The sequence below is a fragment of the Cetorhinus maximus genome, unplaced genomic scaffold (assembly GCF_964194155.1).
Source record: "Cetorhinus maximus unplaced genomic scaffold, sCetMax3.hap1.1 HAP1_SCAFFOLD_203, whole genome shotgun sequence".
Lineage (NCBI taxonomy): Eukaryota > Metazoa > Chordata > Chondrichthyes > Lamniformes > Cetorhinidae > Cetorhinus > Cetorhinus maximus.
Genome location: NW_027596180.1, coordinates 3307 through 30274, shown reverse-complemented (window position 1 = coordinate 30274; position 26968 = coordinate 3307). Strand labels below are relative to the sequence as shown.

Here is a 26968-nt window from a genome sequence, read left to right as displayed (position 1 = left end):
ACTGACCCAGTCTTGTACTGGACACTGACCCAGTCTTGTACTGGCACTGATTTAGTCTTGTACTGGACACTGACCCAGTCTTGTACTGGCACTGATTTAGTCTTCTGCTGGACACTGACCCAGTCTTTCAATGGACATTGACGGACTCTTGTACTTAATCCATAACGGGTATTATACTGGACGCTGACCCAGTCTTGTACTGGACGCTGACCCAGTCTTGTACGGGTCTATTATCCAGTCTTGTACTGGACCCTGACCCATTCTTGTAATGGACACAGACCCAGCCTTTAACTGGACACTGATTCAGTCTTGCATTTGACACTGATTCAGTCTTGTACTGGACACTGACCCAGTCTTGTACTGGACACTGACCCAGTCTTGTACTGAACACTGACCCAGTCTTGTACTGGACGCTCACCCAGACTTGTACTGGACATGGATGGACTCCTATAATGGACACTGGCCCTTTCCTGTACTGGTCACTGATCCTTTCTTGTGCTGGACACTGACCCAGTCTTGTACTGGACACTGACCCAGCCTTGTTCTGGATATTGATTCAGTCTTACATTTGACACTGATTCAGTCTTGTGCTGGACACTGACCCAGTCTTGTGCTGGACCCTGATGGACTCCTGTAGTGGACACTGATCTGCTCTTGTACTGGACACTGAACCAATCTTGCACTGTACACTGACCCAGTCTTGTACTGGACACTGACCCAGTCTTGTACTGGACACTGACCCAGTCTTGTACTGGACACTGACCCAGTCTTGAACTGGACATTGACCCAGTCTTGAACTGGACATTGACCCAATCTTGAACTGGACATTGATCCAGTCTTGAACTGGACATTGATTCAGTCTTGTATTTGACACTAACCCAGTCTTCTGCTGGACACTGACCCATTCGTGTACTGGACACTGACCCACTCTTCCACTGGATGTTGACGAAGTCTTGTACTGGATCCATAACGGGTATTATACTAGAAGCTGACCCAGTCTTGTATTGGACACTGACCCAGTCTTGTACTGGACGCTGACCCAGTCTTGTACTGGACACTGACCCAGTCTTGTACTGGATGGTGACCCAGTCTCGTAATAGATGCTGACCCAGCCTTGTATAGGCGCTGACCCAGCCTTGTACTGGACACTGACTCACTGTTGCACTGGTGGCCGACACCATCTCATAATGGACACTGACCCAGTCCAACACTGGCCACCGACCTGGCCTTGTATCAGCTCTGACCCAGTTCTCCACTGGACACTGACCCAGTCTTGCGCTGGACGTTGACCCAGCCTTGCGCTGGGCATTGGCCTGGCCCTGTACCGGACACTGACGCTGTCTCGCAATGGACACAGTTGGTGATTACATTGGACGTCAACCAAGACTCTGTCCCTTGGTCTTGCGCCTCTACCCCGGACTGCTGGGGGATGCACCTCACGGGTTGAAAGCTCCTCTCCCTGGTGCTGACCACCACCCCCGACACCCCCCACAACCCCCCCGCCCTCCACCCATCCCCCACCCTGATCTCCACCCTCCCCCCCCCCACCCCCCCCCCACCCAACACCGCTACGCACCCACCGCCCTTGGCGGCGGCCTCCCCGCCCTCACACAAAGTGAACCCAGCCGGTGTCGCAGTCCACAGGGGGCAGCGAGGGGCGAGCCTCCAGGGCCGGACGCAGCCTGTAGTTGCGTCCGCCGTCGTTGTCCCAGTACTCGGCCTGGCCGGCCCGGTAGCACAGGGCCAGCTGGACGCTGCTGCCCGCCAGGTAAGGGGGCAGCGCCAGCTCGAAGGAGAAGCGGTCGGTCTGGCGGTCGGCGGACTGGGGGATGTAGGAGGCCGGCGTGTCGGAGTAGGAGCGCCAGTCGTCCACCGTGTGCCGCACGGTCACCTCCTTGCGGAAGGCCAGGTTCAGCACCCGCACGGTGCCCCGCAGGCGGAACCGCTCCACGGACACTCCCTCCAGGCACACTTTCTCCCGGCGCACCCGCTGCATGAAGTCCACCGAGCAGATGGGATTGGCGAAGGTGGGCTCCAGGGGCCGAGGCGGGCTGCAGTCCTGAGGCACAGAAAAAGACAGGGCAGGGCGTGAGAGGTTGGACTACTCCCCCACTACCACCCCGCGCCCCCGACTCGGCAACCCCCCCCACCCACCCCAACCGCCAGGATCGAGACCAACGTACCCCATCCCCTCCCTCACCACCCACTGGGTGACACTGCTGGTGGGGCCCTCACTCCATCACTCTCACTCACCCACTGGGTGAAATTGGTAGTTGTGCCCTCACTTCATCACTCTCCCTCACCCACTGGGTGACCCTCCTGGTGGGGCCCTCACTCCATCACTCTCCTCACCCACTGGGTGACCCTGATAGTGAAGCCCTCACTCCATCACTCTCCTCACCCACTGGGTGCATCACCAGGTGGAGCCCTCACTCCATCACTCTCCCTCACCCACTGGGAGACTCTGCTGGTGGAGCCCTCACTCCATCACACTCCCTCACCCACTGGGATACTCTGCTGGTGGAGCCCTCACTCCATCACTCTCCCTCACCCACTGGGTGACCCTGATAGTGGTGCCCTCACTCCATCACTCTCCCTCACCCACTGGGTGACCCTGATAGTGGTGCCCTCACTCCATCACTCTCCCTCACCCAATGGGTGACACTGATAGTGGAGCCCTCACTCCATCATTCTCCTCACCCACTGGGTGACACTGATAGTTGGGCCCTCACTTCATAGCTCTCCCTCACCCACTGGGAGACACTGCTGGTGGAGCCATCACACCCTCACTCTCCCTCACCCACTGGTGTAACTGACAAAACCCTCACTCCGTCACTCTCCCTCACCCACTGGGTGACACTGATAGTGGAGTCCTCACTCCATCACTCACCCTCACCCAATGGGTGACACTGATAGTTGGGCCCGCACTTCATCACTCGCCCTCACCCACTGGGTGACACTGATAGTGGAGCCCTCACTCCATCACTCTCCCTCACCCACTGGGTGACACTGCCGATGGGGCCCCTATCCCATCACTCTACCTCACCCACTGGGTGACCCTCCTATTGGAGCCCTCACTCCATCACTCTCCCTCACCCACTGGGTGACACTGATAGTGGAGCCCTCACTTCATCAATCTCCCTCACCCACCGGGTGACCCTGCTGGTGGTGGCCTCACTCCATCACTCTCCCTCACCCACTGGGTGACACTGATAGTTGGGCCCTCGCTCTATCAGGCTCCCTCACCCACTGGGTGATACTGATAGTGGAGCCCTCACTCCATCACTCTCCCTCACCCACTGGGTGACACTTCAGGTGGAGCCCTCACTCCATCACCCTACCTCACCCAATGGGTGACACTGATAGTGGGGCCCTCACTTTATCGTTCTCCTCACCCACTGGGTGACACTGATAGTGGACCCCTCACTCCATCACCCTCCCTCACCCACTGGGTGACACTTCAGGTGGAGCCCTCACTCCATCACCCTCCCTCACCCACTGGGTGACACTTCAGGTGGAGCCCTCAATCCATCACCCTCCCTCACCCAATGGGTGACACTGATAGTGTGGCCCTCACTTCATCGTTCTCCTCACCCACTGGGTGACACTGATAGTGGACACCTCACTCCATCACTTCCCTCACCCACTGGGTGTAACTGATAGTGGAGCCTTCACTTCATAGCTATCCCTCACCTACTGGGTGACACTGATAGTTGGGCCCTCACTCCATCACTCTCCCTCACCCACTGGGTGACACAGATAGTTGGGCCCTCACTCCATCACTCTCCCTCACCCACTGGGTGACACTGATAGTTGGGCCCTCACTCCCTCACTCTCCCTCACCCACTGGGTGACACTGATAGTGTGGCCCTCACTTCATAGCTATCCCTCACCCACTGGGTGACACTGATAGTTGGGCCCTCACTCCATCACTCTCCCTCAGCCACTGGGTGACACTGATAGTTGGGCCCTCATTCTATCACTCTCCCTCACCCACTGGGTGACACTGATAGTTGGGCCCTCACTTCATAGCTATCCCTCACCCACTGGGTGACACTGATAGTTGGGCCCTCACTCCATCACTCTCCCTCAGCCACTGGGTGACACTGATAGTTGGGCCCTCATTCTATCACTCTCCCTCACCCACTGGGTGACACTGATAGTGGGGCCCTCACTCCATCACTCTCCCTCACCCACTGGGTGACACTGCTGGTGAAGCCCTCACTCCCTCACTATCCCTCACCCACAGGGTGACACTGATGGTTGGGCCTTCACTTTATAGCTCTCCCTCACCCACTGGGTGACACTGCTGTTGGAGCCCTCACTCCCTCACCCACTGGGTGACACTGATAGTGGAGCCCACACTCCATCACACTACCTCTCCCACTGAGTGACACTGGTGGTGGAGACCTCATTCCATCACGCTCTCTCACCCACTGGGTGACACAGCCGGTGGGGACTCTACATCGCTCTTCTCACCCACTGGGTGACACTGATAGTGGAGCCCTCACTCCATCACTCTCCCTCACCCACTGGGTGACACTGCTGGTGGAGCCCTCACTCTCCTTCACCCATTGGGTGACACTGACAGTGTTGCCCTCATTTCATCACTCTCCCTCACTCACTGGGTGACACTGATAGTGGGGCCCTCGCTCCATCACTCTCCCTCACCCACTGGGTGACACTGATAGTTGGGCCCTCACTCCCTCACTCTCCCTCACCCACTGGGTGACACTGATAGTGTGGCCCTCACTTCATAGCTATCCCTCACCCACTGGGTGACACTGATAGTTGGGCCCTCACTCCATCACTCTCCCTCAGCCACTGGGTGACACTGATAGTTGGGCCCTCATTCTATCACTCTCCCTCACCCACTGGGTGACACTGATAGTTGGGCCCTCACTTCATAGCTATCCCTCACCCACTGGGTGACACTGATAGTTGGGCCCTCACTCCATCATTCTCCCTCAGCCACTGGGTGACACTGATAGTTGGGCCCTCATTCTATCACTCTCCCTCACCCACTGGGTGACACTGATAGTGGGGCCCTCACTCCATCACTCTCCCTCACCCACTGGGTGACACTGCTGGTGAAGCCCTCACTCCCTCACTATCTCTCACCCACAGGGTGACACTGATGGTTGGGCCTTCACTTTATAGCTCTCCCTCACCCACTGGGTGACACTGCTGTTGGAGCCCTCACTCCCTCACCCACTGGGTGACACTGATAGTGGAGCCCACACTCCATCACACTACCTCTCCCACTGAGTGACACTGGTGGTGGAGACCACATTCCATCACGCTCTCTCACCCACTGGGTGACACAGCCGGTGGGGACTCTACATCACTCTTCTCACCCACTGGGTGACACTGATAGTGGAGCCCTCACTCCATCACTCTCCCTCACCCACTGGGTGACACTGCTGGTGGAGCCCTCACTCTCCTTCACCCATTGGGTGACACTGACAGTGTTGCCCTCATTTCATCACTCTCCCTCACTCACTGGGTGACACTGATAGTGGGGCCCTCACTCCATCACTCTCCCTCACCCACTGGGTGACACTGCTGTGGGCACCCCTGTACCATTATGCTCCCTCACCCACTGGGTGGCACTGCTGTGGGCACCCCTGTACCATTATGCTCCCTCAACCACTGGGTGGCATTGCTGTGGGCACCCGTGTACCATTATGCTCCCTCACCCACTGGGTGACCCTGCTGTGGGCACCCCTGTTCCATCACGCTCCCTCACCCACTGGGCGACCTGGCTTTTAGGCTTCCCCTTCGCTGTCATCTCCCGCTTTGATACAGTCTCCAATGTATATCCATCAGTCAGAGGCTGTGTCAGGAGCAGTTTAGGAAGTATGCAATCAGAGTCATCAATTATACATGCCTCTCCTCACAGAATGTCCTCACAGCCCGAGTAACTCATTAAAATTTAACTTGTGGTCAGGACTAAACAAGATCAATCAGGAAACTAACAGACAATTACTAAAAAAAATCTCAACTAATTTTTTTGGTCAATTACTTGGACTACCCTGTCGCAGCAAAACATTTCACCGCACGGGGTTAGATACAGGGTAAAGCTCCCTCTACACTGTCCCCATCAAACACTCCCAGGACAGGTACAGCACAGGGTTAGATACAGAGTAAATCTCCCTCTACACTGTCCCCATCAAACACTCCCAGGACAGGTACAGCACGGGGTTAGATACAGAGCAAAGCTCCCTCTACACTGTCCCCATCAAACACTCCCAGGACAGGTACAGCACGGGGTTAGATTGAGGATAAATATGGAAAAACTACAGTTGATTCGAGACCAGAAAGGTAACTTGTGTGCGGGGACGCAAGATGTAAGCATGGTTTTCACTGAGCTATTCATGCCCTTTCTGACAGAAGGGAGGGCACATGGCACATGTTGGGGTTCAGGAGGAGGAGCGCCAAATATCAGATGGGATCAAGATAGCGAGGGGCTGGGAGGGAATAGTAATGCGTCTAGCACCCTTGAAACACAACCCTCAGGCCTGGATGAAAAATATCCAAGACTGCTAGGTGAGGAAATAGAGATGGCACTGTTCATCATTTTCCAATTCACCTGACAAGTAACCCAGAGAGATCAAACCCCACCCACGGCAGCCGGCGGGATTGAAATTCAATTCATAAAATCTGGAATTAGGAAGCCAGTTTCAGTCACAGGGACCGTGACGACCGTCATCGATGATCGTTAAAAAAAACCCCATCTGGTTCACTCATGTTCCCCTTTTAGGGAAGGGGAAATATGCCGCCCTTATCGGTCTGGCCTACACGAGACTACAGACCCCACCCACCCCCACACAAGTACTGTGGTTGACTCTTAACTTGCCCTCCCGCTGAAGTGTCGGCCGAGCAAGGTATTCAGTTCGAGGGGCAATTTGGGATGGGGGGGCGGCAACAAACACTCAGGTCGCTCGCCAGTGAAGCCCGCATCCCGCAAAAGAACGAAGGAGAAAAGATGCTCCCTAACTGCAGGCGTCATGCCGGAGGACTGGAGGGGAGCCAATGCACCTTTATTTAGAAAGGGATAGGCTGAGCAATTACTGGCCAGTCTGCTTCATCTCCGCGGTGGGAGAAGCATTGGGAAAAAATTCTGAGTGACGGTATAAATCGTCACTTCGGACGATTGATCAAGGGCAGCCAGCATAGATTTGTTGAGGGAAGTTCGTGTCTGATCGAACCGACTGGATTTTCTGAGGGCGTAACGAAGAGGGTTGATGGGGGTAGTGCAGTTGAGGTAGTCTATGTGGATCTTAGCAAGGTGCTGGAGGAGGTCCCGCGTGGCAGACTGATCAGTGAATTAAACGCCCACGGGATCCGAGGGGAAGTGGCGAGTTCGATCCGATAGCGGCTCAGTGGCCGGACACCAAGGGTAATGGTGGATGGATGATTGTTTTTTTGCCACTGGAAGGCTGTTTCCTGTGGGGTTCAGCGGGTAGTGACGTCGGGTCCCCAGTATCTCCAAATTTGCGGATGACGCAAAGCTGGGTGGGAGGGTGAGCTGTGAGGAGGATGCAGAGATGTTTCAGTGTGATTTGGACAAGCTGAGTGAGTGGGCAAATGCATGGCAGATGCAATATAATGTGGATAAATGTGAGGTTATCCACTTTGGTAGCAAAAACAGGAATGCAGATTATTATCTGAATGGCTACAAATTGAGAAAGGGAAATGTGCAACGAGACTTGGGTGTCCTTGTACACCAGTCGCTGAAGGTAAGCATGCAGGTGCAGCAGGCGGTAAAGAAAGCAAATGGTATGTTGGCTTTCATAGCCAGAGGATTCGAGCACAGGAACAGAGATGTCTTGCTGCAATTGTACAGGACCTTGGTGAGACCACATCTGGAATATCGTGTGCAGTTTTGGTCTCCTTATCTGAGGAAGGATGTACTTGCTATAGAGGGAGTGCAGCGAAGGTTTACCCGACTGATTCCTGGGATGGCGGGACTGACATATGAGGAGAGATTGAGTCGATTAGGATTATATTCGCTGGAGTTCAGAAGAATGAGGGGGGATCTCATAGAAACCTATAAAATTCTAACAGGACCAGACAGGGTAGATGCAGAAAGGATGTTCCCGATGGTGGGGGAGTCCAGAACCAGGGGTCACAGTCTGAGGATATGTGGTAGACCATTTAGGACTGAGATGAGGAGAAATTTCTTCACCCGGAGAGCGGTGAGCCTGTGGAATTCGTTACCACAGAAAGTAGTTGAAGCCAAAACATTGTGTGTTTTCAAGAAGGAGTTAGATATAACTCTTGGGGGCGAAAGGGATCAAAGGGATATGGGGAGAAAGCAGGAGCAGGGCTATTGAGTTGGATGATCAGCCATGATCATATTGAATGGCGGAGCAGGCTCGAAGGGCCGAATGGCCTACTCCTGCTCTTATTTTCTATGTTTCCATGTGTCTCTTGCTGTTTGCGGTATACATCAATGATTTAGACTTAAACGTAGGAGCTATGATTCAGAAGGAGGTAGATGAGACACAGATAGGCCATGGGTTTGATGGTGAGGAAGAAAGCTACAGACTGCGGGAAGATATCAATGACCAATGGAATTCAGTTGGGAGAAGTGTGAGGCAATGAATTTGGGGATGGCTAGCAAGGCAAGGGGGACACACAATAAATTATAGATTTGTTTTCTTTCATGGGATGTGGGGGTCACTGGCGAGGGCACTGGCATTTGCTGCCCAGCCCTAATTGCCACCTAAACTGAGTGGCTCGCTCGGCCATTTCGGAGCGGGGGGGGTGTGTGGGGGGGGGGCTGCTGCGAGTTAAGAATCAACCACGTTGCTATGTGGGGTGGGGTCTGGAGTCACGTGTAGGCCAGGCCAGGTAAGGACGGCAGATTTCCCCTTCCCCTAAAGGGGAACATGAGTGAACCAGATGGGGTTTTTTTACAACCATCAATGACGGTTGTCACAGTCCCTATGACTGAAACTGGCTTCATAATTCCAGATGTTACGAATTGAATTTGAATTCCACCGGCTGCCGTTGGCAGGATTTGGACCCGCGTCCCTCTGGATTACTCAGTCCAGTGGAAGCACCACCGGCAACATTGTCTCTTCCCCAAATACTGAGAAGTGTCGGGGGACAGAGGGAACTTGGGGCGCGTGTCTACAGATCCCTGACCGTGGACCGGGCAGCTAGATAAGGCGGTCGGGAAGGCAGACGAGATACTTTCCGTTTTGGGCTGGCGTGTGGAATATAAGGGCTTGGAGGCTACGGCAGAGCTGTGTAAAACACAAGCAATGGCAACATTCGCATCGCAATTTTCATGTCAAAAAAAATAATCCCATGGTGCCTCACGTTTCCGTACACGTTATATATTTTTCAATCGTTCATGGGGTGTGGGTGTCACTGGCTGGGCCAGCATTTATCGCCCATCCCTAATTGCCCCTTGAGAAAGGAGTGGGCTCGCTCAGCCATTTCAGAGGGGGATCTAAGGGTCAACCATATTGCTGTGGCAGGGTTTGGGGGGGGCGTGGTGGTGGTGGTGCAGGGTGGTCTGGAGTCAAATGTAGGCCAGACCGGGTAAGGGATGGTCTGGAGTCACGTGTAGGCCAGACCGGGTAAGGGATGGTCTGGAGCTACGTGTAGGCCAGACCGGGTAAGGGATGGTCTGGAGCTACGTGTAGACCAGACCGGGTAAGGGATGGTCTGGAGTCACGTGTAGGCCAGACCGGGTAAGGGATGGTCTGGAGTCACGTGTAGACCAGACCGGGTAAGGGGTGGCCTGGAGTCACGTGTAGGCCAGACCGGGTAAGGGATGGTCTGGAGTCACGTGTAGACCAGACCGGGTAAGGGGTGGCCTGGAGTCACGTGTAGGCCAGACCGGGTAAGGGATGGTCTGGAGTTACGTGTAGGCCAGACCGAGTAAGGGATGGTCTAGAGTCACATGTAGGCCAGACCGGGTAAGGGATGGTCTAGAGTCACAGGTAGGCCAGGGCGGGTAAGAACGGCAGAATTTTCCTCCCCTAAAGGGAACACGAGTGAACCAGATGGGGGTTTTAATGGCAATCGATGACAGTTGTCATGGTCCCTGTGACTGAAACTGGCTTCATAATTCATAATGGTTTCGTGGCGGTCATTAGACTTTTAGTCCCAGGTTATTTTTTTTGCTGAATTCAAATTTCACCACCTGCCGAGGTGGATCCTCAGAGGATTACCCCAGAGGGCCTCTGGATTACTCGTCCAGTGAGAATACCACTCCGCCTGCCCCTCCCCCATGTCACAGGAAGGACGCGATCGCACTGGCGAGGGTGCAGAGGAGGTTCACAAGGGGTGTTGACCGGACGGGAGGAGTTCAGCGATAAGGGAACATTGGACATGCTGGGGTTGTTTTCTTTGGGCTGGAGGAGGTGGAAGGGAGGTTAATTGAGGTATATACAGTTTGATTGACCTGGAATACCTTGCATCTGCCTTTACCATGGAAGAGGATGCTACCAAAGTCATGGTAAAAGGACTGAGGTAATGCAGTGGTTGAAAATTGATAAAGAGGAGGTATTAGAGAGGTTGGCTGCTGATTCTTTTTTTATATATTTAAGGGATGTGGGTGTTGCTGGCTGGGTTCCAGCATTTATTGCCCCATTCCTAATTGCCCCTTGAGAAGGTGGTGGGTGAGCCGCCTTCTTGAACTGCTGCAGTCCGTGTGGTGTAGGCACACCCACTGTGCTGTTAGGGAGGGAGTTCCCAGGATTTTGACCCGGCGACAGTGAAGGAACGGCCGATACATTCCCAAGTCGGGATGGTGAGTGGCTCGGAGGGGAACTTCCAGGGGGTGGTGGTGTTCCCCGTGCGTCTGCTGCCCTCGTCCTTCTAGATGGTAGCGGTCATGGGTTTGGAAGGTGCTGTCTAAGCTGTCTCTTGGTGAGTTGCTGCTGTGCATCTTGTAGATGGTACACACACTGCTGCCACTGTGTGTCGGTGGTGGAGGGAGTGAATGTTTTGTGGATGGGGTGCCGATCGAGCGGGGGCTGCTTTGTCCTGGACGGTGTCGAGCTTCTCGAGTGTTGTGGGAGCCGCACTCATCCAGGCAAGTGGAGAGTATTCCAGCACACCCCTGACTTGTGCCTTGTCGATGGTTGTCATGAAGCTGTTAATGTATATAATATTTTGGAAAATATTTTTCTTTTAAAATAGAGGTTGAGTCTGTGTGTGTGTCCTAATTGGATTAAAACCAATCCAATTGCTGGTCTGGGTGCTTTGATGTGTACTAGTTTTGATATGTAAGAGAGATAGTGTGCATTTGCACTTTTTGAATAGAGTATTCAAGAAATGGGGTGAAATCTGGACACTTTTCTAGCAGCTACCAATGTGTTTATATTACTAAAAAAATTGGTACTATGAAAGGGGTTTTGTTGTTAGAGAGGTTTAGTTCAAAGGTTGTTGATACAATGAGAATTTACATTCAATGAACTGTGCTAGGTATAGCTTCAGCAGTTTTGGGGTGTGTAGGACAGAGGCAAAGTAAGATGAAAGCCTGTAAGTCTACCGCTGTGTTGGTAAGAAACCAAAGTGAAAAGAGCCTCACTTTGAATTCGTAAGGTGAAAATGCTTTGCCTGGTGTCTGGTTAAGTCTATGGGTTGCTGTTGCCTTAATGGAGATTAGTTTGGGAATTTGTTAAAAGTTATGACGGTAGTAATTTGTAGCCATGCGTATATATATATATTTTAAGTTGTGTAAATTAATAAAATGTTTCAATTAGTTTAGTGTAAAACCTCGAGAACTGGTTGTCTGATTCTTGAATTTAGAGTCGCATCTCAAACATGACACTTAAAATTCTAGGTTATGACAGTTGTTTAAAGTTTCCCTCTGGGATTTTTAAATAACTCAGCCTTACCAACAATGGTGGACAGGCTTTGTGGGGGGGAGAGTCAGGAAGTGAGTTACTCATTGCAGGATTCCCAGCCTCTGACCTGCTCTTGTTGCCACAGTATTTATATGGCTGGTCCGGTTCAGTTTCTCATCAATGGTAACCCCCAGGATGTTGATAGTGGGGGTTTCAGCGATGGTAATGCCCATTGAACATCAAGGGGCGATGATTAGATTCTCTCTTGTTGGAGATGGCCATTGCCTGGCACTTGTGTGGCGTGAATGTTACTTGCCACTTGTCAGCCCAAGCCTGGATATTGTCCAGGTCTTGCTGCATTTGGACATGGACTGCTTCAGTATCTGAGGAGTCGCGAATGGTGCTGAACATTATGCAATCGTCAGCGAACATCCCCACGTCTGACCTTATGATGGAGGGAAGGTCATTGATGAAGCAGCAGAAGATGGTTGGGCTGAGGACACTACCCTGAGGAACTCCTGCGGTGATGTCCTGGAGCTGAGATGACTGACCTCCAACAAACACAACCATCTTCCTTTGTGCTAGGTATGACTCCAACCAGCAGACAGTTTTCCCCCTGATTCCCATTGACTCCAGTTTTGCTAGGGCTCCTTGATGCCACACTCAGGCAAATGCTGCCTTGATGTCAAGGGCAGTCACTCTCGCCTCACCTCGAGACTTCAGCTCTTTTGTCCGTGTTTGAACCAAGGCTGTGATCCGAGGATGCTGAGGGGAGCGAGGGTGGAAAAATTGCGGAGGCACGGGCCCTAATCCTCCAAATTTCCTGGGATGCAGGGGTGGTGCCAGAGGACTGGAGAATTGCAAATGTTACGTCCCCGTTCAAAGGTAAGGATAAACATAGCAACAGTCAGCTTAACCTCGGGAATGGGAAAGCTTTTCGAAAGGGCTGCTCCAGACCAAATGGGACCCACGTGGATCAATTCACAGAAGCCAGCACGGACTCGCAAACGACAGATCCCGTGCTCAGCACAACCTGATGAGAGCTTTTTGATGAGGGGTCGGGAGGGTTGATGAGGGTAATGTGGCTGATGCGGTGTACCTGGACTTCCAAAAGGCCCCGGGTAAAGTGCCACCTGATAGGCTTGTCAGCGAGGTTAACGTCCGTGGGAGGAAAAGGACAGGGGGCAAGCGCGCTCAAGAAGTTGGCCGAGCGATAGTAATTAGTTGAAGTAGGTGGGGAGAAGGCGGGGGACTGGGGCTAAAAGAGTTGTTCCAAAGGAGGGCCGGCATGGGCATGGAGGGGTCGAATGGCCTCCATTGAGCTGGGACCTTCCGCTGTTTGTGGGAATGGAACCTACGCCGTTGTGTGAAGGAGCTATTTTTTTTTTTTAAACCTCTCTGATCGTGAGGTTACGCCCCCCTCGTCCTTGACTCTCTGACAGGCCGGGTTTAAGGGGTCTTTCCCTCTGTCCTCCCCCGATCAGTGCCTTTCAGGATGCAGAAAGCCTCAATCAAGTCACCCCCCCCCTTCGAACTCCTGCATCCCGGGAAGTACTTTGCGTGATCTCTCCTCAGAATTCAATTCTTGGGGCGCGTGGTGCATGGTGTCCGGTAAGTGCCCAGAGTAAAAGGTGCCTCTGCACCAGCGGTTTCCAAACTGTGGTGGAGAATACAGGGTCCGCTCAAGCCCCCTCCACTCAACCCCACCACCTCCCTCTCTCTCTCTCTCTCTCCGACCGTTCACTTATCTGTTTCCTTCCATCTTACTTTAACTTGTTGGGATTCGCGTTTAACGTTTAAGAGTCGTGCGCTCTCGGTCGCTCTGGCACTCTGGGCAGCGGACTAAAACTGCCTTCAGGGTTTGCCGGATGGCATTTGACCGGGTTTCGACTTTTCGGTAAGCCGGCCGGCCGGCCGGCCGTTCACTTCGTTAAGATATAGTTTGGAATTAAAAAGAACGGTTGCCGAAAAGTGGGGGGAGCCATGTTGCTGAGGCTTTTTTTTGGTTTTTTTTGCGCACCTGAGGACAAACACAAGAGTGCCAAATTTCAAAGGATCAGGGCAATTCATACTGCAGGAGAAAAGGGTGCTGATTGGTCGGCAGTCGACTCTGATTGGCCGGCAGTCGACCCTGATTGGCCGGCAGTCGACTCTGATTGGCCGGCAGTCGACTCTGATTGGCCAAGGCGTCGCCGTGGAGAAAGCGACGGGGAACGATCGGCTCCCCGAGCTCCGAGCATATCCCCCCTCGGTCGCATATGAACGTTGGTCGCTTCTGGCGTGTTGCCTCGGCCAATCAGGTTCGCCTTGCCAACCAATCAGCACCCTCTTCCCCCGCAGTATAAGTTGCCCTGATCCTTTGAAATTTGGCATTCTTGGGTTTGTCCAGGATGAGCGCCAGCAAGTAAAGCTTTAGCCTCTCTTTTCAACGACACTCAGGTTTTGGACTCCCAAGGGACTGTAAAAGAAAGGTAATATTCTCCGTGGCAAACCAAGGTCATGGCAGAGCAGGCGTGACCGGGAGTGGCGGAGGAGTCTCAAATGTGCTGGAACGTTCCTTCACTGAACGTGCTCAGTGTTTTATTTTAAAAAAATAGCCAGCTTTTCTCGTTCCAGATGTTCTCCGTAGCGACGCCAGGTGCCAGTTTTGACCCATCTTTCCGGGGAGAAATTCGAGTTAGTCTATCTTTCGGAAGCAGTCGTTTTATTGAGGGGAGGGTTAAAAAATAAAAACCTTGACTTCTCATTCTCGCCAACTTCACGGGCTGAGTGATCTTTTTTTAAAAAAAAATTAAGCACCAACCGATCCCAATTTAAAGCCGTATTTTAAAAAAATTCGTTCATGGGACGGTGGGCAGTGGGGGTGGGGGTGGAGGGTGGGGGAGGAGGAGGGGGAGGGGAGTACGGGGGGTGGGTGGGCCATCGCTGGCTGTGCCAACATTTATCGCCCACCCCTAATTGCCCCTTGAGAACTGAGCGGCTCGCTCGGCCATCTCAGAGGGGCTTTTAAGAGCCGACCACATCGCTGTGTGTGTGTGTGTGTGTGTGTGGGTCTGGAGTCACATGTAGGCCAGACCGGCGGGTGGTGGGGGGTGGTAAGGACAGCAGATTTCCCCCCTTCCCTGAAGGGGATGAGTGAACCAGATGGGGTTTTTGTTTTAAAGTGACTAATCGTTCTAGGGTCAGCGTTAGGCTTTTAATTAATCATTCGTTTTAATGATTTAAATGTAATAATTAAATCGTTAATAACTCATTTTGATCAGGTGGTGGTGGCCTAGTGGCATTGGTCCCTGGACTTAGTATTCAGAGACCCAGGGTAAGGCTCCCGGGTCCCAATCCCACCCTGGGTAGTGGGTGGAACTCGAATGCGATGAAAAGCCTGAAGTTAATAGTTTGATGATGGCCACGAAACCATTGCCAATGGTTGTAGGGGGAAAAAAAAAAAACCCCATCTGGTTCTCTCACGTCCCCCTTTAGGGAAGGGGGAAATCTGTCATCCTTACCCCGGTCTGGCCCTACACGTGACTCCCGATGCCCCTTGCCGTCCTTACCTGGACTGGTCTGGCCTACACGTAACTCCAGATGCCCCTTGCCGTCCTTACCTGGCCTGGCCTGGTCTGGCCTGGCCTACGTGTGACTCCAGACCAACCCCCCACCCCCCCACCCCCCACCTCCCACCTCCCCCCAAAGCCACAGCGATGTGGGTTGACTCTTAACTGCCCTCTGAACGAGGGCAACTAGGGACGGGCAATAAATGCCGTTCTAGCCGGCAACGCCCACATCCCCGTGAATGTATAAAATTTTTTTAAATGCCAGATTTTTCATTGAATTCATATTCCACCAGCTGCCGTGGTGAGATTTGAACCCGGGTCCTCCCGACCGTTACCCTGGGGTCTCCGGATTTCTAGGCTGGTGACAATCACACAACCACATTGGATTTGGAGTGACTTGTAGGCCAGGTTTGGGGTAAGGACGGCAAATTTCCTTCCCTAAAGGGGACATTAGCGAACCAGATGGGGTTTTTACGACAATCGATGATGGTTGTCATGGCCGCCATCACTGAGACTCACTTTATAATTGCAGGTTTTATTAATTGAATTTAAATTCCACCAGCTGCCGTTGGTGGGGTATGAACCCGTGTCCCAAGACCATTAGTCTGGGCCTCGAGGTTAGTAGCCCAGTGAGGTCACCATCTCGCCTTCTGATGTCCAGATTGTATTAAAATAAAATTTCTGTCGGCAAAGTGACAGAGTGGTGCCCTTCAGCTCTTGATGGCTCCTCTGTTGTTCCCTTGAGTGACAATAGTTTCTCACTATTTACCCTGTCCGTACCCCTCAGGATCTTGAATACCTCCATCAAGTCTCCTCTCAGCCTCCTCTTCTCCAAGGAAAAAAAGTCCCTGCCTTTCCCATCTATCCTCGTAGCTACAGATCTTTATCCCGGGGATCATTCTGGAGGGGGTTTGACACCCCCCACCGTGTCACCCAATCACAGAACCTTGACAGGGCAGAAGGAGGCCATTCAGCCCATCGAGTCTGCTACTGGCTCTCTGAAAGGGCGTCCTGTCCCGTCCCACTCCCCTGCCTTATCCCCGTAACCCCGCACGTTCCTCATTTTCAGGTAGAAATCCGATTCCCTTTCGAACACCTCGATCGAACCTGCCTCCCCCAACCCTCTCAGGAAGTTCGTTCCGGACGCCAACCTTCACCCTCTGGGTGAAAGAATTTTTCCTCACGTCACACTTTACTCCTTTTTTTTTTTGCCCATTATTTTGAGTCTGTGGCCCTCTCGTTCTGGATGCTCCCTCGAGCGGCAACAGTTTCTCGCTATTTACCCTGAGGGGCAGGCCTCAGGATCTTGAATACCTCGATCAAGTCTCCTCTCAGCCTTCTCTTCTCCAAGGAAGACAGTCCCAACTTCTCCAATCTATCCCCACAGCACATGGGGAAGGTGGTGGCGTGGATATATTGCTACTGGACTGGTGACCCCCCAAAGACCCAGTTGTTCTGCAGAACATTAGCAGATGGTGGAATTTGAATCCAATAAAAATCTGGAATTAAAAGTCTGGTGGTGTTGAAGGAGATCTGCTGTCCTTACCTGGTCTGGTCTGACTGAGGGAGCGCTGCAGTGTTGGAGGGTCAGTACTGAGGGAGCGCTGCAGTGTTGGAGGGTCAGTACTGAGGGAGTGCTGCAGTGTTGGAGGGTCAGTACTGAGGGAGCGCTGCAGTGTTGGAGGGTCAGTACTGAGGGAGCGCTGCAGTGTTGGAGGGTCAGTACTGAGGGAGTGCTGCAGTGTTGGAGGGTCAGTACTGAGGGAGCGCTGCAGTGTTGGAGGGTCAGTACTGAGGGAGTGCTGCAGTGTTGGAGGGTCAGTACTGAGGGAGCGCTGCAGTGTTGGAGGGTCAGTACTGAGGGAGTGCTGCAGTGTTGGAGGGTCAGTACTGAGGGAGCACTGCAGTGTTGGAGGGTCAGTACTGAGGGAGTGCCGCACTGTCGGAGGGTCAGTACTGAGGGAGTGCCGCACTGTCAGAGGGTCAGTACTGAGGGAGTGCTGCACTGTCGGAGGGTCATTGCTGAGGGCATGCTGTGCTGTGGGAGGGTCAGTGCTGAGGGGGCGCTGCGCTGTCAGAGGGTCAGCACTGAGGGGGCGCTGCGCTGTCGGAGGGTCAGTACTGAGGGAGTGCCGCACTGTCGGAGGGTCAGTACTGAGGGAGCACTGTACTGTCGGAGGGTCAGTACTGAGGGAGCACTGCAGTGTTGGAGGGTCAGTAATGAGGGAGCGCTGCAGTGTTGGAGGTTCAGTACTGAGGGAGCTCTGCACATCTCTGGGTGAAATTTGCTGAATTTCAAATCTCTATTTTAGCTCCACTTGCTGACGCCACATTTCGTGCTTAGAGAGAGCAAAATTCCCTCAGTGCCTTCTCAGAGAGAGGTCTGTACTGAACTGACCTGAAATGGAATCGTCCACAGACTACAGCAAGCCAGATTGGACATGTGGTTCCGTTTCATTTCAAAACCCAAACAATTCTGTTCATTAGGGAAAGGGGGATGTTTGAGTTTTTAAATGCAATTGGTACTACATGTCCTATCTGGCTTTCCGTAGTCAGGTGACCTCTGCCATTCTCTTTCTTTTTTTTTATTCATTCACGGGACGTGGGCGTCGCTGACTGGACCAGCATTTGTTGCCCATCCCTAGTTGCCCCTTGAGAAGGGGGTGGTGACACATCCCATGGACGAATAGTGGGGGAAAAAAAGTTATTCGTCCCGGGAATCATTCTCGTGAATCTCCGATGCCTTCACAATCCTTCCTCAAGTGGCGGCACCCAGAAGTGCCTTCTCTGGAAGGTTGGGGCTGAATGTTGAAGAACTAGTGCCTTCGACATGACCTCCTTACTGCTCGCCCTGTGACTGTGCCACTGTCTCTCCCCTGCGCCATCCCTATCTCCAACTTACTTATCGGGAGCCTCAAGTTCACCACTGATGTACAGTTAAAAAGTGTAGCTTGAGGAAAAGCTCACTTTGAGAACAGATGTGGTATAGTCTGCCAGCGGGTGGCAAAAACTCAACAATGCCCAGGAGCGAGAATCGCATTTTTTTGGTTTTTTTTAAGCCTTATTCATTCATGGGATGTGGGCGTCGCTGGCTAGGCCCAGCGTTTATTGCCCATCCCTCATTGCCCCCTTGTTCAGAGAAGGCAGTTAAGAGTCAGCCACATCGCTGTGGGTCTGGAGTCACGTGTAAGCCAGACCAGGTAAGGACAGCAGGTTTCCCCCCCACCCTACTCCCACCTCCATTAAAGGGCATTAGTGAACCAGATGGGTTTTTACAACAATCGCCAATGGTTGACTTATAGTTTTCATCAGGCTTCTAATTCCAGATGTTTTTACTGAGTTCAGATTTCACCATCTGCCGTGGTGGGATTCGAACCCTGGGTCTGCTAGGGTTCCAGTCCAGTGACAATACCACTGTGCCGTCGCCTCCCCAATTCAATAAAACTGTCGTAGGGGTCAGTTTGGCTCCCGTGGACGGAAAAGCTCCCTCCCTCTCTCGCAGCGTCTGAAAACCTTTCCGGGAAACGTCAACTGGGGAAGAGCGATCAAAATTAGAGTGGTGCCTTAATTATTAATAGCAGACTTAAGATTGCAAACTTGATGGGTCTCGTTGCCCTAGAGGTCCATTCCCGTGCCCAGTGAAACACAAACAGCTGAGTTCCGCTAACCTCTCACAATTTTTAACAAATGAGCCAAAAAAAAAGGAAACAAAGCACAACTGAGCACCGCCGTGTATGAATTTCAGTGCCGGTGCGGTGCCGGGTGCGTAGGCCACATACGTCCCAGCGATCGGCTGGTCGAACCGAACAGCATGTTTCCCCCCTGCCTGTTCACAACAGGCAAGGGTACAGGCCATGCTCAACCAGCCCCCATGCTTGAAAAACCCAAAACAAAACGTCCGCTGTTGGACCCGATTCCGCGACTGGGCAGCACCCGCTGAACGATCCCGAGTGCGCTAATAGCTACACTAACGACCGACGTGAGATAATGGGTCGAGCTCGTCACGCGGCTCACCTACGCTTGCCGGAAGTGACGTACGCTCACACGGAGGGGACCCCTCCTCTGCAAACAAAAGGAATATGGTCAAGCCTTGCGCCTTTTCTCGAATCGCCCGGGAGCTGGGTTGGGGGGGGTGGGGTGGGTTGGGGAAGCCTGCGGTTGCCCGTTGCTTTCTCCACAGCAACACCTCGGATAATCGGGGTCGACTTGCCAATCAAAGAGCACTTGCCAATCAAAGGGCACCCTTTTCTCCTGTAGTACAAGTGATTGTGATGGTTTAAAATTTGGAATTCTTGTATTTGTCCTGATGAGTGCCAGACGAAAGGCTTCGGCCACATGTGCCTCTTCCCTCTCCAGCAATGTACAAGTTTTTTTTCAGCAGTTCATCACGCTGCAGACTTGCCCTGGCATTGGGACTGACGGTGCGGACTCACCACTGAGTTCCGAGCCCTGTTCCCTTTAAGACCATAAGACCATAAGACATAGGAGCAGAAATTAGGCCAATCGGCCCATCGAGTCTGCTCCGCCATTCAATCATGGTTGATAAGTTTCTCAACCCCATTCTCCCGCCTTCTCCCCATAACCTTTGATTCCCTCACCAATCAAGAACCTATCTATCTCTGTCTTAAATACGCTCAATGACCTGGCCTCCACAGCCTTCTGTGGCAATGAATTCCATAGATTCACCACTCTCTGGCTAAAGAAGTTTCTCCCCATCTCTGTTCTAAAAGGTCATCCCTTTACTCTGAGGCTGTGCCCTCGGGTCCTAGTCTCTCCTACTAATGGAAACATCGTCCCCACGTCCACTCTATCCAGGCCTTTCAGTATTCTGTAAGTTTCAATCAGATCCCCCCCCTCATCCTTCTAAACTCCATCGAGTATAGACCCAGAGTCCTCAAACGTTCCTCATATGTTAAGCCTTTCATTCCTGGGATCATTCTCGTGAACCTCCTCTGCACCCTCCCCAGGGCCAGCACATCCTTCCTGAGATACGGGGCCCAAAATTGCTCACAATATTCTAAATGTGGTCTGACCAGAGCCTTTAAAATTTAGTTGCTTTTCCCAGCCAGCTTTTTCTTTCCATGCAGGGTCCCTTTAAATTTTTTTTAAAGGTGTATTAAACTTTCAAAGTGTGGAACGGGGCGTGTGCGCACGGCTGGTTCCAACATGAGTAGGTCCAAAGGGTAATGCGTTGGAAGCAGTTCAGGGAAGGTTTACTGGACTAATTTGTCCTGAAGGCTAATTTGCTCTAAAGACGGGTCACACGGACTCAAAACATTAACTTGGTTTCTCTCTCTCTCCACAGATTGCTGCCGGACCTGCAGAGCTTTTCTCGCATTCGCTGTTTTTGTTGACCCAGACTAACACCAGGGATGGGCAGCCTGTCTTATGTGGGAAGGTTGGACAGGCTGGGCTTGTGTCCACTGGAGTTTTGGAAGAATAAGAGGCGACTCGATTGAAACCTTTTTGAGATCCTGAGGGGGTCTTGACAGGATGGATGTGGAGAGGATGTTTCCTCTTGTGGGAGAATCTAGAACTGGTGGGGGTGGTCACTGTTTAAAAATAAGGGGGTCGCCCATTTAGGACAGAGATGAGGAGAAACTTTCTCTCTCAGAGGGTGTCGAGTCTTTGGAACTCTCTTCCTCGAAAGGCGGAAGCAGAGCCTTGGAATAGTTTTAAGACGGAGCGGGATAGATACTTGATAAGCGAGGCAAATGAACCGGACCAACCATATAAACACTGCGGCTACAAGAGCAGGTCAGAGGCTGGGAATCCTGCGGAGAGTCACTCACCTCCTGACTCCCCCCAAAGCCTGTCCACCATCTACAAGGCACAAATCAGGAGTGTGTGGGACACTCCCCCCACTTGCCTGGGTGAGTGCGGCTCCCACAACACTCGAGAAGCTGGACACCGTCCAGGACAAAGCAGCCCCCGCTTGATCGGCACCCCGTCCACAAACATTCACTCCCTCCACCACCGACGCACAGTAGCAGAGTGTGTGTACCATCTACAAGATGCACTGCAGCAACTCACCGAGGCTCCTTCGACAGCACCTTCCAAACCCACGGCCGCTACCATCTAGAAGGACGAGGGCAGCAGACGCACGGGGAACACCACCACCTGGAAGTTCCCCTCCGAGCCACACTCGCCATCCCGACCTGGGAATATATCGGCCGTTCCTTCACTGTCACCGGGTCAAAATCCTGGGAACTCTGTCCCTAACAGCACGGTGGGTGTACCTACACCACAGGGACTGCAGCGGCTCAAGGAGGTGGCTCACCCACCACCTTCTCAAGGGGGCAATTAGAGAAGAACAATAAATGCTGGCCTAGCCAGTAAAATACATGCAACCTGAACAAATGAAAATGTATTACATATGTACATTTTGTACAATGCTTCGGCATTAAAGAGATTAAAATATTAAACACCTATGGAAATGGGGTTCTATGGCCAACTGCTTGTATACTCTCTTCCAAAGTGAAGTTGGGGAACCTCAAATCAAAAACTCCCAGGGCAGGTACAGCACGGGGTTAGATATAGAGTAAAGCTCCCTCTACAATGTCCCCACCAAACACTCCCAGGACAGGTACAGCACGGGGTTAGATACAGAGTAAATCTCCCTCTACACCATCCCCATCAAACACTCCCAGGACAGGTACAGCACGGGGTTAGAAACAGAGTAAAACTCCCTCTACACTGTCCCCCTCAAACACTCACAGGACAGGTACAGCACGGGGTTAGATATAGAGTAAAGCTCCCTCTACAATGTCCCCATCAAACACTCCCAGGACAGGTACAGCACGGGGGTTAGTTACAGAGTAAAGCTCCCTCTACACCGTCCCCATCAAACACTCCCAGGACAGGTACAGCACGGGGGTTAGTTACAGAGTAAAGCTCCCTCTACACCGTCCTCATCAAATACTCCCTGGTTATGTACTGCGCACAAAGGAAGGATACAGGGCTATGGGCCCTGACAATATTCCAGAAATAATACTGAAGACTTGTGCTCCGGAACTTGCCGCGCCCCTAGCCAAGCTGTTCCAGTACAGCTACAACACTGGCATCTACCCAGCTATGTGGAAAATTGCCCAGGTATTTCCTGTACTCAAAAGCAGGACAAATCCCACTGGCCAATTACCGCCCCATCAGTCTACTCTCGATCATCAGTAAAGTAATGGAAGGGGTCATCAACAGTGCTATCAAGCGGCACTTGCTTAGCAATAACCTGCTCACTGATGCTCAGTTTGGGTTCTGCCAGAGCCACTCAGCTCCTGACCTCATTACAGCCTTAGTTTAAACATGGACAAAAGAGCTGAACTCCCGAGGTGTTGTGAGAGTGACTGCCCTTGACTTCAAGGCAGCATTTGACCAAATGTGGCATCAAGGAGCCCTGGCAAAACTGGAGTCAATGGGAATCAGGGGGAAAACTCTCCGCTGGTTGGAGTCATACCTAACGCAAAGGAAGATGGTTGTGACTGTTGGAGGTCATCATCTCAGCTCCAGGACATCACTGCAGGAGTTCCTCAGAGTAGTGTCCTCGGCCCAACCATCTTCAGCTGCTTCATCAATGACCTTCCTTCCATCATAAGGTCAGAAGTGGGGATGTTCACTGATGATTGCACAATGTTCAGCACCATTCACGACTCCTCAGATACTGAAGCAGTCCATGTCCAAATGCAACAAGACCTGGACAATAACCAGGCTTGGGCTGACAAGTGGCAAGTAACATTCATGCCAGAGAAGTGTCAGGCAATGTCTATCTCCAGCAAGAGAGAATCTAACCATCGCCCCTTGGTGTTCAATGGGCATTACCATCACTGAATCCCCCACTATCAACATACTGGGGTTACCATTGACCAGAAACTGAACTGGACTAGCCATATAAATACTGTGGCTACAAGAGCAGGTCTGAACCTGGGAATCCTGCAATGAGTAACCTACCTCCTGACTCCCCAAATCCTGTCCACCACCTACAAGGCACAAGTCAGGAGTGTGATGGGATATTCCCCCCACTTGCCTGGATGAGTGCGGCTCCCACAACACTCGAGATGCTTGACACCGTTCAGGACAAAGCAGCCCCCGCTCGATCGGCACCCCATCCACAAAACATTCACTCCCCCCACCACCGACGCACAGTGGCAGCAGTGTGTGTACCATCTACAAGATGCACTGCAGCAACTCACCAAGGCTCCTTCGACAGCACCTTCCAAACCCACGGCCGCTACCATCTAGAAGGACGAGGGCAGCAGACGCACGGGGAACACCACCACCTGGAAGTCCCCCTCCGAGCCACACTCACCGTCCCGACTTGGAAACATATCGGCCGTTCCTTCACTGTCGCCGGGTCAAAATCCTGGGAACTCCCTCCCTAACAGCACGGTGGGTGTACCTACACCACAGGGACCGCAGCGGCTTAAGAAGGCGGCTCACCTACCACCACCTTCTCATTCATTGCGATGGGCAATAAATGCTGGGCCCGGCCGGTGAAACCCACATCCCCGTGAATGAATAATAAAAACTTATTATCAGGCCTTGATCAGCCGCAGAGTGTCTCAAGGGGCTTTTCAGTGTCAGCCTGGATTATGAGCTCTGGTTTGTGGAGAGTGACGGGCTGCCCACAGCCGCTTGGCGCAGTGGCTGCTGATGGAAGGCAGGGTGGCGAATCAGTACATTGCGGCCGCTTCACTTTGCCGGCATTCTGTCCCCCTTCCCTCCTCCAACCCTCAGCTGCATGACTGGCCATCCAGCAACACCCCCAAACGTCATACGCTCTGGCTTGTGCTGAAGGGCAGACACCTTTTCTTTCTGTTACCTACCAAAGGGGGAGACGGTGGCATAGCGGCAACAGCCCACGGGCCTGGGTTGATGCTCAAAGGGGGCGGGGAGGGTGTGCGGTGGGGTGGGGTGGGGGGGATGGGCTGTGTGTGTGTGTGTGGAGGTAGGAGAGACACGGGTTCAAATCCCACCAACGGCAGCCGGTGGAATTTAAATTCAATTCATCAAATCTGGAATTATGAAGCCAGTTTCAGTCACAGGGACCGTGACAACTGTAAAAAAAAACCCATCTGGTTCCCTTTAGGGAAGGGAGGAATCTGCCGTCCTTACCCGGTGTGGCCTACATGTGACTCCGGAACCCCCGGAACCCCCCCACAGTTATGCGGTTGACTCTTAACCCCCCCTCTGAAATGGCCGACAAGACATTCAGTTCAAGGGGCAATTAGGGATGGGGGGGCGGGGAGGGGCAACAAGTGCCGGGTCCCTCGTCAGCGACACCCACACCCCGTGGAAGGATAACGAGGGAGAAACGTAGGTGCCTGCTAGGCGTCACTTGGCCTCTCTCTCTCTCAGCGAAGAGAGAAGGTCACGTGTTTGAGTCCGCCCCTTCCAGAGTCTCGAGTGCCCGCCACCCACGGCCGACCCGATTACTCGAGGGGAGCGCCTTCCGGGTGTGACCTTCCACCCCCTGGGCCCCTTCCTTGGGTTTCCCGCGGCCGCTGCTGGAGGGAGATGAGGTGCGATAGTGGTGGGGTGGTTGGGGTTGGCGTGTAGTTGGCGGGGGGGGGGGGTCCTCCTCCAACATTTTATCCTCCGACTCAACGTTACCGGAGGGGAGAGAAAAACCCGCCGGCGCTTGGGGTGGCCCCCCCCTCCATCGGGCGGTGGCCGTTTGCGCGGGATCTTCCCGTGCGCCGAAGGGGACGCTAGCGTTTCGAGGGACAGAGTGCTCGGTGGGAGGGGGAGTGGCGATGGGTGGAGGGTGTGGTGGGGTGGGGTGGGGTGGGGAGCGGGGTAAGGAGTCAGGTTTGCATTGGCGCCCCAGAGGGGGGAACTAAGCCGCAATCTCTGGCCCAGTTCGAAGGGTCAGCCCCCAAAGAAATTCCGGGAAGGTTGGCGGGGGATTGGGGGTGGGGGGCAAGGTTTGCTGTCAGCCCCACCCCCCCCCAACAAACCACCTCCTCCCCCCACCTCCCCCACTCCCCACCCCCCGCACCAGCCCCGAACGCCCACCTACCTTGAACGCCAGGCCGTCGCGCTGGGCTCCAAAATGGCGGATGGCGTCGCACTGCAGCTGGGCCTGGACGTGGCTGGGCACCCGGGGGGCCTCCCACTGGCTGAAGCGCTTGACCGCGGCCAGCTCCAGGCCCAGCGAGTCGGCGAAACGCACCCTCTTGCGGGTGTCGGGGCTGCGGCTGCGGCCCGGCTCAGCCCTGGCCGGGAGCGAGCGGGCCCTCCTCCTCCGCTGCTGCTGCTGCTGGGGGCTCCCGCTCCCGGAGGCCCGAGTCCAGGCCGCCGACCAGGCCAGCCTCCCCCGGTCCCGGAGGCAGCCCGCCCGCTCTACCTCCTCCGCCCCCTCCTCCTCCTCCTCCGTCTCCTCCTCCTCTCTCCCGGCACCGGGCCTCTGCGAGGCGTAGTAGGCCTTCTCGTACAGGCCGGAGATGTAGCTGAGGTTGCGGGGGATGTCGAATCGCGGCGGGGGCGCACGGGACATCGCTGCGGGTTAACTCCCAAAGCCGCGGGGGGGGCAGGCGGGCTAAGGAGGGCGGGGTTTTAATCTCTCTCTGCGCTAACTCTCTTTCTCCAGCCTACACCCCCTCCTCCACCGCCGCTCTATGTCCTCATGTTTGCCTGTCCACTACTTCTTTCTCTCTACCTCGCTCTCTCCGTCCGTCTGGCTCTCTCGGTCTGTCTACCTTTCTCTCCCACTCAATCCGCGTTTCACTCTCTCTCTCTCTGTCTCCGTCTTGCTCTCTCTCTCTCTCTCACACACTCTGGTCCGCCTCTCTACCCCCTCTCTCTATCCGTCCCTCAATCTCTTTCTGTCTGCCCTTGCCCTCTCTCTTTCGCTCTCTCTCTCGTGCTCTGCCACTTTCTCAGTCTCTGCTTCTCCCACTCAATCTCTCTCTCCCTCCCCCTCTCTAGATGTCTTTCTAATGATGTCTCTCTGTCTCTCGTTCTGTTTCTCCCTCCCTCTCTCTGTGTTTTTCCCTCCCTCCCTCTCTCTCTATTTCCCCCTCCCTCCCTCTCTCTCTATTTCCCCCTCCCTCCCTCTCTCTCTATTTCCCCCTCCCTCCCTCTCTCTCTATTTCCCCCTCCCTCCCTCTCTCTGTTTCCACCTCCCTCCCTCTCTCTATTTCCCCCTCCCTCCCTCTCTCTCTATTTCCCCCTCCCTCCCTCTCTGTTTCCCCCTCCCTCCCTCTCTCTATTTCCCCCTCCCTCCCTCTCTATTTCCCCCTCCCTCCCTCTCTCTATTTCCCCCTCCCTCCCTCTCTCTCCCTCCCTCTCTCTCCTCCTCTCTGGATGTTTTTCTAATGATGCTTCTCTGCCTCTCTCTCTCTCTGTCTGAGTCTCCCGCACTCTATCTCTCTGTGTACCTCTCTGCCTTGTCGTCTCACAGTCTCTCCCTCCCTCCCTCGCTCTCTCTCTCTCTCTCTCTCTTTGGGTCCGTGCCTCCCCGCACGCTCTTGTCTCTCTCGATCTCGCTGCCACACAGAATCCCCGGCCTGCGTGCTGAACTGGCCTGCTGTTGGGGAAGCAATGCAGCCGGACATGCATCAGATGGCAGGGCATCACCTGAAATACAGCCCTCCCCAGGGGATTCAT

The 26968-nt window shown here is 53.5% G+C and overlaps 1 protein-coding gene across 1 annotated transcript; it reads right to left on the bottom strand.

Moving 5' to 3' along the window:
* Nucleotides 1-1606: 1606 nt before the first annotated feature.
* Nucleotides 1607-25856, bottom strand: LOC144673024 (protein phosphatase 1 regulatory subunit 3E-like). The gene is made up of 3 exons (XM_078535023.1): nucleotides 25715-25856; nucleotides 25380-25651; nucleotides 1607-2059 (listed from the first exon to the last, which is right to left on the bottom strand). Exons 1-3 carry the CDS (start codon nucleotides 25854-25856, stop codon nucleotides 1607-1609), a joined length of 867 nt encoding a protein of 288 aa, XP_078391149.1.
* Between the last annotated feature and the right edge of the window lie 1112 nt (nucleotides 25857-26968).